We start from the raw sequence: 12,664 nt of genomic DNA on the forward strand, positions 1-12,664 counted from the left end.
CAACATGTGTGTGTGTGTGTGTGTGTGTGTGTGTAGTGAGGAAAATAAGTATTTGAACACCCTGCTATTTTGCAAGTTCTCCCACTTGGAAATCATGGAGGGGTCTGAAAATGTCATCGTAGGTGCATGTCCACTGTGAGAGACAATCAAAAATCTTTTTCCAGAAATCACAATATATAATTTTATAACTATTTATTTGTATGCTACAGCTGCAAATAAGTATTTGAACACCTGTCTATCAGCTAGAATTCTGACCCTCAAATGCTTCATGCTTTTGGGGTGTTTTTCTGCACATGGGACAGGGAGACCGGGCCATGTATTGCGCGATTTTGGGGAACAAACTCCTTCCCTCAGAGCATTGAAGATGGGTCGAGGCTGGGTCTTCCAACATGACAATGACCCGAAGCACATAGCCAGGATAACCAAGGAGTGGCTCTGTAAGAAGCATATCAAGGTTCTGGCATGGCCTAGCCAGTCTGCAGACCTAAACCCAAAAGAGAATCTTTGCAGAGAGCTCAAACTCTGTGTTTCTCAGCGACAGGCCAGAAACCTGGCTGATCTAGAGAAGATCTATGTGGACGAGTGGGCCAAAATCCCTCCTGCAGTGTGTGCAAACCTGGTGAAAAACTACAGGAAACATTTAACCTCTGTAATTGCAAACAAAGGCTACTGTACCAAATATTAACATTGATTTTCTCAGGTGTTCAAATACTTATTTGCAGCGGTTTCACTGATATGAGCAAATATCCAATCATATGCACTAAAGTTAGGGGGTTTTAGCCGCGTTTTAAAGCATTGGCGGGTAAACATTTAATTTGCGTGCTTATGCACAGTTTTGCATTGAGCGTGCGCACTAAACGTCTGTCAAACACACGTGATTACTGGACAGTCTTACTGCACTAATACTGTCAAATACATACAAGGGTCACATGTATAAACACAGCCAGTTGTCTAAAGTGAAAGTAAAATCGCGTGCGTCTAAATATGAGATGCGAGCAGGTCTTCAATTGACTGCAGCACAGCCTAGTGAACACGCGGTCCTTAAAGGGACAGTTCACCTCTAAAATGATTTTAATAAAAAAAACAAGACCTTTAGTACAGTAGCTTTTAATCAATGTTGTATATTGAAGACCATGTAGTTTTAATTTAAGCCTACATTTATTAATTCAAATTCATACTTAAATGCTACTGTACATCTCTGAGCTGCCACTGTAAATCTTTATATATATTTATTTTATATTATACAATACACTAGGAATGTGTACAAGGGTTTTTTAAAGTAAAGTTTTAAGTTTAAGTAAGGGTTTTCAAATCTTTTAAGCAAAATAAAGATATGCAATAAAAGCATTTTCTCCTTAACCTTTTTCTGTTCCTGCCGCCTAAGAATAGAATAGCAAAAGAACCAAACTGAAAAAACGTGGTTAAAAACCGAGGTATGTATTGAACCGTGGACTAACTGTATTGTTGCATCCCTAATATATATATACACACACATACATACACACAAGTCAATCAAAGATGCATTGTTAAAACCCAGAAGCTAAAAATAACAATAAAAAACAAAAACAAAAAAAACTAGGCCAGTATGCTTGTGCGTGCAGAATCAATGAATGACTAAGAGAACTGACAGACCACAATATCTCATGGCCAGTGACATTAAATTGTAAATTATTAAAAAAAAAAAAAAAGAAGAGAAAAAACTTCAACCAGCACTGACACACACAGCACACAGACACACAACTCTCTGCATCTCAGGAAGACACACAGAGTGCTGTTGTATGGGGCGAGTGTGGTGGTCATGTGTCTTTAGTCATGAGACAGCCAGAGCAGTGACAGGAGGGGAAGAATTCAACCATTAGATGGGCACAACCCCTCGTTTACCACAGTGAAGGAGAGCAAGACGTCTTCTCTGGGGTAGTGCGCAAATATGTGGTAAATGAAGGTTTTGCAGAAGAATTTCACATCTTTACAAAACCCTTGTGAATGATGCATTATGAGTTATTTAAGCCCAGAGAGAAAATACCAGGTAAACAAAGGTTCTCCAGAAGGTTCTTGTCACGTCTTTACAAAATTCTTGTGAATGGTGCATTAGGAGTGATTTCCTCCCACGGAGAATGAAAATATGAGGTAAAAGTAGGGGTGTGCGATATATATCGTCTCCGATAATATCGTAATTGTAATTTTAACGATGTGCGATCTGACATTATCGAGTATATCCCTCACACACAAACCCCAGAGTGTGTGTGCGCACACTACGTGATGCAGTCTTGAAGATTAGACTTTAGACACCATATTGCCCATTTTTTGTCTATTTCGCCAACGAGAATAGTTCAAAACAAAGTCACAGCACTGTAATCGCGTCTCTGAGCAACACACGCAGTGTTTTCTTAACTGTATGAATCAGCTTTTTGAACAAATCATTAGAATCAGTGATTCAGTGAATAAGACAGATTAGAGGGTTAGTTCACCCAAAAATTTAATAGATGTCATTAATGACTCGCCCTAATGTCGTTCCTCACCCGTAAGACCTCCGTTCATCTTCAGAACACAGTTTAAGATATTTTATATTTAGTCCGAGAGCGTATCTAAGTGTATGCACACTATACTGTCCATTCCCATAAAGGGAATAAAAACATCATCAAAGTAGTCCATATGAGACATCAGTTAGTTCATTAGAATCTCTTGAAGCATCGAAAATACATTTTGGTCCAAAAATAGCAAAAACTACGACTTTATTCAGCATTATCTTCTCTTCGGCGTTTGTTTTCAAACCTCAAATAAAGATTCAAACGGTCATGAATCAGCGTATTGATTCATGATTTGGATCGCGTGTCAAAATGCCAAACTGCTGAAATCAAGTGACTTTGGCGATCCGAATCATGAATAAGCAATTCGATTCATGACCGTTTGAATCTTTAAGTTTTTAATAAGTTTAAATGTATTTTTTCCTTTCATGAATGTTATATATATATGTGCTGGGCAAAGATTAAAATGTTTAATCGCGATTAATCACACATTTTTTTCTGTGATTAATTGTGATTAATCGCAGTACGCGCAAAATTCAATAAGGAATACAAAAGTGCTGCTAAATGAACAAAAGTGCAAAAACATATGGTTTGCAAACACTTTAAACAAATAAGGTGCTTTTTACAGCAGTTAAAAGTTAGTAACCGTTACAATATTTCTTGTAAATATCAACTTAAACATTAATTTAATCAAATTAAATTAAATTGGTGGTATACATCTATTGATTCTGTAGTAATATTCTCATCAGTGTTCTATCAGCTTTAACATATGCCTACTTAAATCTGCATATTTGTGATATTCACCCAAGGGCGTTATTTAATTTTATTAAGGCCATTTTTTTAAATCTTGTATCTAAATGTATGCATCATCTTTCATGTTAAATTCTTACATTTGATTAATAAATTCAGTTATAATAGTAAAAACACTATAGGCTGTTACCAATCAAACTAAATAATTTAAACTGCAAAAAATACAGCTGCAATAAATAATTTTATAAGATTGATGTTCTAAATAAAAACATGCAATCATACTTTTAAGCATAACCGCCAATAGGGGGCAGCAAGTGATCGTCTTCATGAGCGAGTCATTGAATCGTTTATTCAAATGATTCATTCAAATCGCTGAATCATTTAGTTACAAAACACCGCGCTGAGTGTTGCTTTCCTCTGGAACTATTTTTGTCGGTGAAATCATGGGTGAAATGGAACAAAAAAGGTAGTTTGGATCTAAAATGTAAGTAACTTAATATTAATTAGGCTACTTGTTTATCGAACTAGGCTACACCATTTATGCGACACAATTCACGATTGCAAAGTCGACTTGTGTTATTACCAATTATATCATAAATCATAAATATCAACAACTACAAAAAACTCAGCTTTACCCCAGTATGTTTCTTCTGTGAGTTTATATTGCTGCTCAATTGTTTTGATTTCTCCACGAATCTCTCTCACAAAGAGACAGGCAGCGCAAGCCTCAACGCTCATCAAGCACCAATGTAGTATTACAATAACACACTCAGCAAAATATCGTCTAATTATAGTTATCGAGAAAATCCCAGAAAATATTGAGATATAATTTTTTGTCAATATCGCACACCCATATGGTAAAAGGTTCTCCGAGTTTTTTCCTGTCACATCTTAAAATTCTTGTGAATGGTGCATTATGAGTGATTTACAAATAAAAATATATGGGGTAAATTTTCCACACATTTTTCCAGTCACATCTTTACAACCCCTTGAGAATGGATCATTTAAAATCCTGAAAATCCAAGGTAAACAAAGGTTCTCCAGAAAATGTGTCACATTTTTTAAACATTCTTGTGAATAATGCATTACAGATCATTTTCAACCAGTAAGACTGAAAAAAATGAGATGCATAAGGGTTCTCCAGAAGGTTTTCCTGCCCCATCTGAAAATTCTAGTGAATGGTGAATTATGGTTGACCTCGTACAAACATAAACATGAGGTAAAAGACGGATCTCCTGTTGAATCTTCATGCAGTTCATTGGAATGATGCATTATGGGAAAATATGGGGTAAAAGAATGACCTCCAAAAGATTTTGGCTCTTTATGAATGGTGCATTATGGGTAATTAATTACCACCAACGGAGACAGAAAATTGCTCTTTTTTTCATGAAACCAAGCTAGAATAAAACAAACAAAATATTCTGGGAGCCAGGAAATTTATGAGATGACAGATATTAGACATAAATATTCATGAATATTTAACAGAAGTTCCCTTTCAAAGCCTACAGCGAACGGCCGGTTTGGACTACACCGCTGCACTTCCTGCTTTAATGACGCAACTAAAACCGTTTGTTGACGAACCCTCCAGCCACAAGAACACGCAAATTCGGGGGTGTTGTCCTTTTGCTCTCGCAGGTCGAGAATAGGAAGCGTTGTTTTTGTAGAGTGTGTTTGTCACCATGCCATTGAAACGCTGTTATTTTCATCCCGGAGTCAAATCACCTTTGTTTGGCCCTCCCACGGACGCTGTACGTAGAGATCAATGGCTAAAGTTTATGTTTAACTCGGCTCCGGAAAATTATAATCACAATTTAAAACTATGTGCAGCACATTTTGCTGAGGACTGCTTCCTCAATCTCAATCAGTTTAATGCCGGATTCGCAGAAAGATTATTCTTAAAAGATGACGCAGTTCCCTCTTTGTCTGGAGAAGGCATTGTTTATGGTGGACAACCGGTAAGTGTATTTTATTATTTAAGTCGGCCCGTTTAACAGTTTATGTAACTCATTACACAAAGTGCAACGCTGTTTAGCTTTGTTAACTAACGTTAGATGGTAATTGAAACTATCCGAAAAACTTAGCATATAAAAGTGTAGTAATTCATTCAGACACCATCGATTGTTGGTGTTTGTAATGATCAGTTTAAACTACTGAATAGACAGCTTACCATTCTGAAACATCCAGCAAAAGTCTTTCCTGAGCAGGTTGTAATCGATCCTCTTCGATATTCTCCGGGTCTGATTCCGGCTCAAATTGATAAGGCAATATAAACATTTTTGCAATAACATTGAGCGCGCGTACCCGTTATGGTAAGAGGCGGAACCTTTCCGGGCAACGTGCGCTAAGCTGCTGTCCAATCACAGCACGGGAAGCGCTGGCCTAATCAGAACTCGTTAAGTATTTCTGAAGGAGGGACTTCATAGAACAAGGAAATCATCAGGCCGTTTTTAGGACAGAGGAAACAGCGCTGTACAGATAAGTCAATTGTGTGAAAAATATTGTGTTTTTTTACACGTGAAATATGAACTCATGTTATATTGCACACTGTAAACATAATCAAAGCTTCGAAAACACGCGAAGAACGGGACCTTTAAAATACTGGCGGTGACTGGCAGCAAAAACAAAATAAAAAGTGGAAAGATTTATAGGTCATTTTGACCCAGTAAAAATTAAACTAGAGAGAAAACTAGATGTCAAATCGTCATGAATGATGCATTATAGGTAATTTCATCCCTGTAAGAACAAAACCATAGGGAAAGGTTCTCCAGAAGATGTTCCTTGTCCCATCCTCATTCAGTTCTAATGAATCATGCATTATGGGTAATTTCAGACCATTGCCATGAATGAAATATTTGTTAGACAGCGAAGAGTTGGATTTGACCAGCTCAGCAAACCATCAGTCAAGTATGAAGATGAACTCAATGTCCTTCTCAGGCAAACAAGAGAGCACAGTCTGAGGAGCACCTTCCTTCCTCAAGCACTACCAGCATGTTCAATATGCCACAAAATGATTTGACTCGAATATTCAAACACGCTTTTATCAAAATGATTTGGCTCAAGCGCAGCTATGGTGTCCAAAAAACCAGGCAGCTCACTAGTTCTGAGACCCAGCCAGTGCTTAGGCCAAGTACACCCACCTCATGTGGAAAACAAATATAGAGATCTCACATGAAACCACAGGCAGAGAGCAAACAGACCAGTGAACACACACACAGTCTGACAGTTCATTCAGGAGGCTATGAATATTTCACAGCACTGTCCTCTGTTGGCCAGGTAACAGACACAATATCTAGGTACACCGGTACAGGTTACATTGAAGAAGCCTTGCTGATACCTGACTCCAGATGTTTGCAGATTAAACAGGGCCGGGAGAATAGAACTGGAACGTTAAAGCAAGTTTTTCGTTCGAATGCTTGGCATTTAAGGTGTGATTAAAACATGGTTTGAAATTTAATTGAAATTAAAGTAGGGGACCAAAACCAGTCAAACCAGAGTCAAGATTGTAATGATGTGCTGCCAACTAACTACTTAGTCCAATAAACAACAGTTCAATTATATATCATAGTTCCAAACAAAGATGGCAGAACTAAAGCGCATCTCACAGCAACACTCAAACCGTGTTCTCATTACTGAATGATTCAGCGCTTTAAGCAAATCGGTTGAGTCAAAGATTCAATGACCCATTCGTAAAGAACCGCCTAATTCTTGTCGTTTGAACGAATCGTTTGAATGAATGACTCAATAGCTGTGTCTCATTTCAGAAGGCTGCATCCTTCAGAGGTCACATTCGAAGGCTGCATACGTCATAAGGCCGTCTCATTTCAAAAAAGTGAGTAGGACACTCCAGATGTGACCTTCGAATCTGCCCTTCTTTCACAGGATTTCGGAGTGTGCATGAGGTGTATCCTTCACAGCTGGAGATAACCCACAATTCTTTGCGTCGCCGTGAACAACCGGCATATATTTTTTATATTATATGAAAAACGGCACCACTGCCAGATATACATGCAAGCGTAGGTGTGGTGTTTAAATGCAAGTAGTTTAAGCTTGTTTTTGTTTTTTAAGCTCTATTTCTTCAAACAGATAGTTGTGGTTAACAGGATTACAACTGTTTAGGGCTTTTTTTAAATATTTAGAACAGTATATTGCTGTCAAGACAAGAAACATTTCATAGTCATTTTCAAATTATATACAATTTTTATTCATATAACTGACGTGAGAGCGCAACAAGGTTGAACGTGTTGGCATAGCAACGTGATACTTCCTGCCTGTGTGTCCAACAAAGGACGTCTCGTTTAATTCTGATTGAGGACACTCCGTATACTGCATCCTACACAGGATGTTCCTCTGGAGGACGCAGCCTTCGAAATTTAACGAAATGAGAGACAGCTAATGACTCATTAAGAAGTCACCTGGCGCCACCTACTGGCAGTTTAGTTTCATGTTTAAAATTTTCCCCCAACATTTCTTGTTTATATTTTCAAAAACATTATTTAATGCAGTTGTTTCAGTGTGTGATTTAATTTGATTGGTAACAGACCTACAGTGTCGTATTATTCTAACTAAATTTAGTGATCAAATTTAAGATTTTAAAATAAAAGATGAGGCATAATAAGATTAGTGAAAAAAGCCATTTCTAAAAGGTTAAAAAAAAAAAGCCCTTGTGGGCAATATGCAGATTTAAATATGTAAAAGCTACAATATTCTGAAATAAATTAGATTTATATAAAATAAAAAAATATTTTTACTCGATTTTCTTGATGTTATAGAAGAAATAAAATATAAAATCAATAATTTTAAATGTTACAAATAAATGTAGGACAGTATACTATAAACAGTATGAATCTTTTTCAGATATTACAAAGATTACATTTAACATGTTACTCAAAATTATTAGTGATTTTAAAGATTAACTTCACGTGAGCATTAGATGACGGCCAAGGAAAACAATAGAGCAAATCAGCAAAAATAATTACATATCCAATACAAAAGTTGTTGTTATTTTAGTGGTAACTTTTTTATAGATGAGTGGGTGCGATCATGATTCGACATTTTTTTGCCACAGACTCAAGGCCACATCAGACAATGCTTGTTGATCAAGAAGGTTGAAATGATACATTCACCGTCTATGGCACATCAGAAACACCTGAAAACATCACTTCAGCGTTCTGCGTTTATTACATTTCATAACACGTAAATAACTGATCTGATGTCTGGAAAGGTAAACCGGTGAATAAAATCAATATGAATCTTCCAAAAAGGGAACAATTCTGATGCCATAATGAAGTAAAAGCAGAGAAGCCCTATTTGTGATTTTAAATGCTCTGTTTCACAGCATCTTGTTCCTTTTTTCCCCCCAAGGGAGGGGCGAGGATGGAGCATATTGCAAGAGAAAATTCAGCTTTGTCATTATAGGTTACCAGGCAGCCTGAGGCCTACTTCCACATCTCGTTCAACATTTCATCTTCATTTCAACCACAGATCACAAAACAAATGATAAGAAACCAGCGATTCTATTCCCTGACGCTGTAGTGAAACTGACAGACTGATTTTATATCCAAGACGACGGCTGTGTCTCAATACCTAGTCAGCTGCCTACCTAGACAACATTTTTGGGAATCTCAGATAAATTTGAATCGAACATATTAGGGGGGGTTATAAGCCTATTCTAACTTTTAAAAATCAAACTTTTTGGATATTTTGGACTCCATCTGAACTAGTGTTGTCACTATACGATACCTGACTAAAATATTGTTGTTTTATAAATACATTTTAAAAAACACATTATCAAAAAAGTTGGGATAGGCATAAGTGACATGACCAGAATCTTATTTCACAATACATTTAGTCATTTTAGATCACAATATAGTTCTCTTAAAATATATTTAAAAAGCAAATAAGCAGATTACAATCAATATGACATTGACAACATAATTCCATTGAAAAATATGACATGTAAATATAAATAAAACATTGTACAATAAGACAAATTTAATACAAATTAAATGGTTAGTTCAACCAAAAATGAAAATTCTCTCATTAATTACTTCCTGTAAGACCTCCGTTCATCTTCAGAAAACAAATATAGATATTTTTGTTGAAATCCGATGGCTCAGAAAGGCCTTCATTGACATCAATGTAATTTCCTCTTTCAAGACCTATAAAAGCCACTAAAGACGTCGTTAAAAGCCCATCTCACTATTCACTATTATGAAGCGACAAGAATAGTTTTTATGCCCAAAAAAAACTAAACAACGACTTGTATAGTGATAGGCCAATTTCAAAACAAAGTTTTAAACGTTATGAATCAGCAGATTGATTCAGTATTCGGTTCACCAATGTCACGTGATTTCAGCAGTTTGACACGCGATCCGAATCATGAATCAATCTGCTGATTCATAACGTTTGAAACTTTGTTTTGAAATTGGTCCATCACTATAAAAGTCGTTGTTTAGTTTTTTCGCACACAAAAACTATTCTCGTCGCTTCATAAAATGATTGTAGAGCCACTGTAGTGAGATGGGCTTTGTAACGACGTCTTTATTGCGTTTTAATATACTGGGACTAAAAAGGTACCACATTTTAGTAGTACTGGTACTTTAAGAATGACAGCATTCTAATAAGAGCTGTATTTCAAACTTTGCATTGATGTGTCCCAGTGCAACAGCATTGTAAGCATTCAAATCGGCCGCATATGAACATTTTGTGTTGTAAGTGGTTGCGTTGTTTTTAACATTTGAGCTGAGCATTTGTCACATCCCAGGCGCATTTAACCAGTCGAATAAAACATCAGTCGGCAGCATTTGTGTATTTGAACCAAGCGGCAACCTCCCGCGATCTCTCTTGAAGCCAATACGGAAGTAATGTAAACTGCAATTCCTTAACTGGCCACTAGAGGCAGGCTCCAGAAGGGAGCAGAATCTCATTGAGCCCCATGTTAAAATTCTCAACTTTAAAGCAGAAAAAAACATGTTTACAGCCTGGTACAAATTGTGGTTTTGGCTTATAAGGCTAATTTTGATCTTCATGACAACTCTGAGGGGGGTGAATTTTTTTATAACTCATTCGTTTACGTTATATAAAGCCTTAAGGTTCTGCATAATTAAGGGCGTGGTTACAGGTGGATAGCCATTTATCCGCCGTCTATAGTCATTGCGTCACCTCAGCTCCGCGCACATCCCGCCTTTTTGCCCATTTTCTGTTATCCGGGAGTGACACGCGTTGACTCGCTCACAAGATGGCAACGCCCAGCTCGCCCCTACTTTACGCTTCAGAACGGCTTATCGGAATCCTATGGGTGACGTCACTGACACTACGTCCATATTTTTTTACAGTCTATGATTTGAACATTCAAATCGAATCACATGTCTGTTCAACTATTTTGATTCAATGTTTTTAGGAATCATATAGGAATTACGGCATCATGGATGAACATATTCACATCGTGCTCGAACACTCGAAACGAACATTTGTGGCCATCATAAGCACATCAGAACGTTCCAATCTAACACAATGTAAGTTCAAACGTTTGACAATAATATTTAGTTCATATTTTAAATGTAGGACTGTACCAAATAGTGGGACATCATGGGTGCGTTTGAACTAATAAATGGAAGAATTATCGGCATTTTGGAGCGTTCGAACACTTGAATCTAACATTTGTGGGTAGTATAACCATCAGAACATTCAAATCTCACACAGAAAACAGAGCATTTTATAAATGTAGTAGAATTCGAATAATCGATTCGAACAGGGCATACGTGTTCGAACACCCCCCCCCCCCATCTGTCTCCTAGATAGGCTGCTCACTAGGTTGTGACACGGCCAATCTCATGACACACACACATACACACAAGTGATGCAAGCTAGATTGAATTAACATTAACACTTTTAGCGCACCAAATATATTTATCACATGCATAATTACACACAAAAAAACAAGATAGAATCATATTTGTATCTATTTTGCAGAACCAATTTATACATGTGTCTTTACCGTTAGCAATGCTAACTGGCCTCATCCATGATAAACAAAACGATGACAGAATGTTCTTACAACATGAACAGCTGTCACTTGCCACACAAACGTTAAATCTCTAACATAACTATGAGTTGTGTTTAAAATATATATATATAGTTTGTTGTCTAAGCAAATTTTTCAGGTTATGGCCGGTTAACGTTAGCTCACCTGAAATCAGGTGATTTGAGATCACTGATACGAGATCAACTTGATTCATTTATACCAGCTGCGTTTTAATCGTATTTACAAAAACATCCCATTCTGATTTTAACAATATAAAAGGAAATATGCTGATACAAGTGTCTCACCTCATCTTCCTTATGGTTCCTAATGCCACGTACTAAATCCTGCAGGTTTTTATCGAACATCCGATCGATGCTCCCCTTCACGATCTTCAGAGCCATGATGATTTCCCTCCTGTCCTACCGGACCGAACCGCAAACACGGGCTTTAACTGAGTACTGACCGGCCCGCAAGAGCGCTAGTCTCTCATCTAGTCCCGAACAGCGGCCTGTGCAGGAGGGGTTTTGCTCTTTCTGTAAGTGCTGATCTGCAGCGGACCAGTCTAGGAAATGGCTGACAAAATGGCGGACCGATCACCTGACTGACAAACCCCATCCTCACTGCAAGCGCGCGACGCGACGCACTTGACGCTTCCCTGCTTGACAGTTATTCGGATTTTCACATTTTCGTTGTGGAGAATGTTTATTGGAGGCGTATCATTTAACTGTATAATAATCTTAATCTTGCATAAATATATGAAAGTCCTTAATTCCCACTTGAACCAGTGTTTTAGTTTACAAAATAAAATACTATCTTAAAAATAAAAATAATTACCAAATAACTCCGTATTTTTCATTTGGGATCATTTTACATTCTCTTATTTTCTATTTTATTAAGGTATATTAAGTTACACTTTGGATTAAATACATTCATTTATTTTAAACAAATAAAGCCTTTGGAAAAGCTGTATTTAGTATTTAACGCAAGCGAGCGCGACGCGTCTAGGGGTTTGCGTTCGAATGACGTCAGCACATGGCGGACCAATCAAAGCCTTTGTTTATACAGGGACCGAACGTGTCTCTCGTATGCCAAGAGTTATTATAAGAATAATTAATTTCGTACATAACAAAACAAGAAAATAATCAAAATTTTACTGAGCTGGTATTTGACATTACACACGCTATTTAAATGACAACAATTATAGTTAAATATATTAATATAAATATTATCTGACACATTTTTAAGTAATACCAGCATACATATTACATAATTATATTAATATTATTATAATGGGTATGTTTGGAGCCCCATTGTTCCACACTGAAAAATACAATCTATACTGTGTAGTATGCACTTGGCAGGGTGT

The 12,664-nt window shown here is 37.0% G+C and overlaps 1 protein-coding gene across 3 annotated transcripts in view; it reads right to left on the reverse strand.

The window, feature by feature from the left end:
* ap3d1 (adaptor related protein complex 3 subunit delta 1) overlaps positions 1-11,900 on the reverse strand; it is a 41,792-nt gene extending 29,892 nt beyond the window's left edge. For 2 of the 3 annotated variants that reach the window (XM_067416022.1, XM_067416020.1), the window contains exon 1: positions 11,604-11,900. In XM_067416022.1, coding sequence (XP_067272123.1) covers positions 11,604-11,699 — 96 coding nt within the window. In that variant the 5' untranslated portion in view covers positions 11,700-11,900. The remainder of the gene's footprint in view (positions 1-11,603) is intronic. The other variant, XM_067416021.1, reaches the window with a different exon arrangement.
* Positions 11,901-12,664: the final 764 nt, after the last annotated feature.

This window comes from Pseudorasbora parva, chromosome 14 (assembly GCF_024679245.1).
Source record: "Pseudorasbora parva isolate DD20220531a chromosome 14, ASM2467924v1, whole genome shotgun sequence".
In the NCBI taxonomy this organism is placed as follows: Eukaryota; Metazoa; Chordata; class Actinopteri; order Cypriniformes; family Gobionidae; genus Pseudorasbora; species Pseudorasbora parva.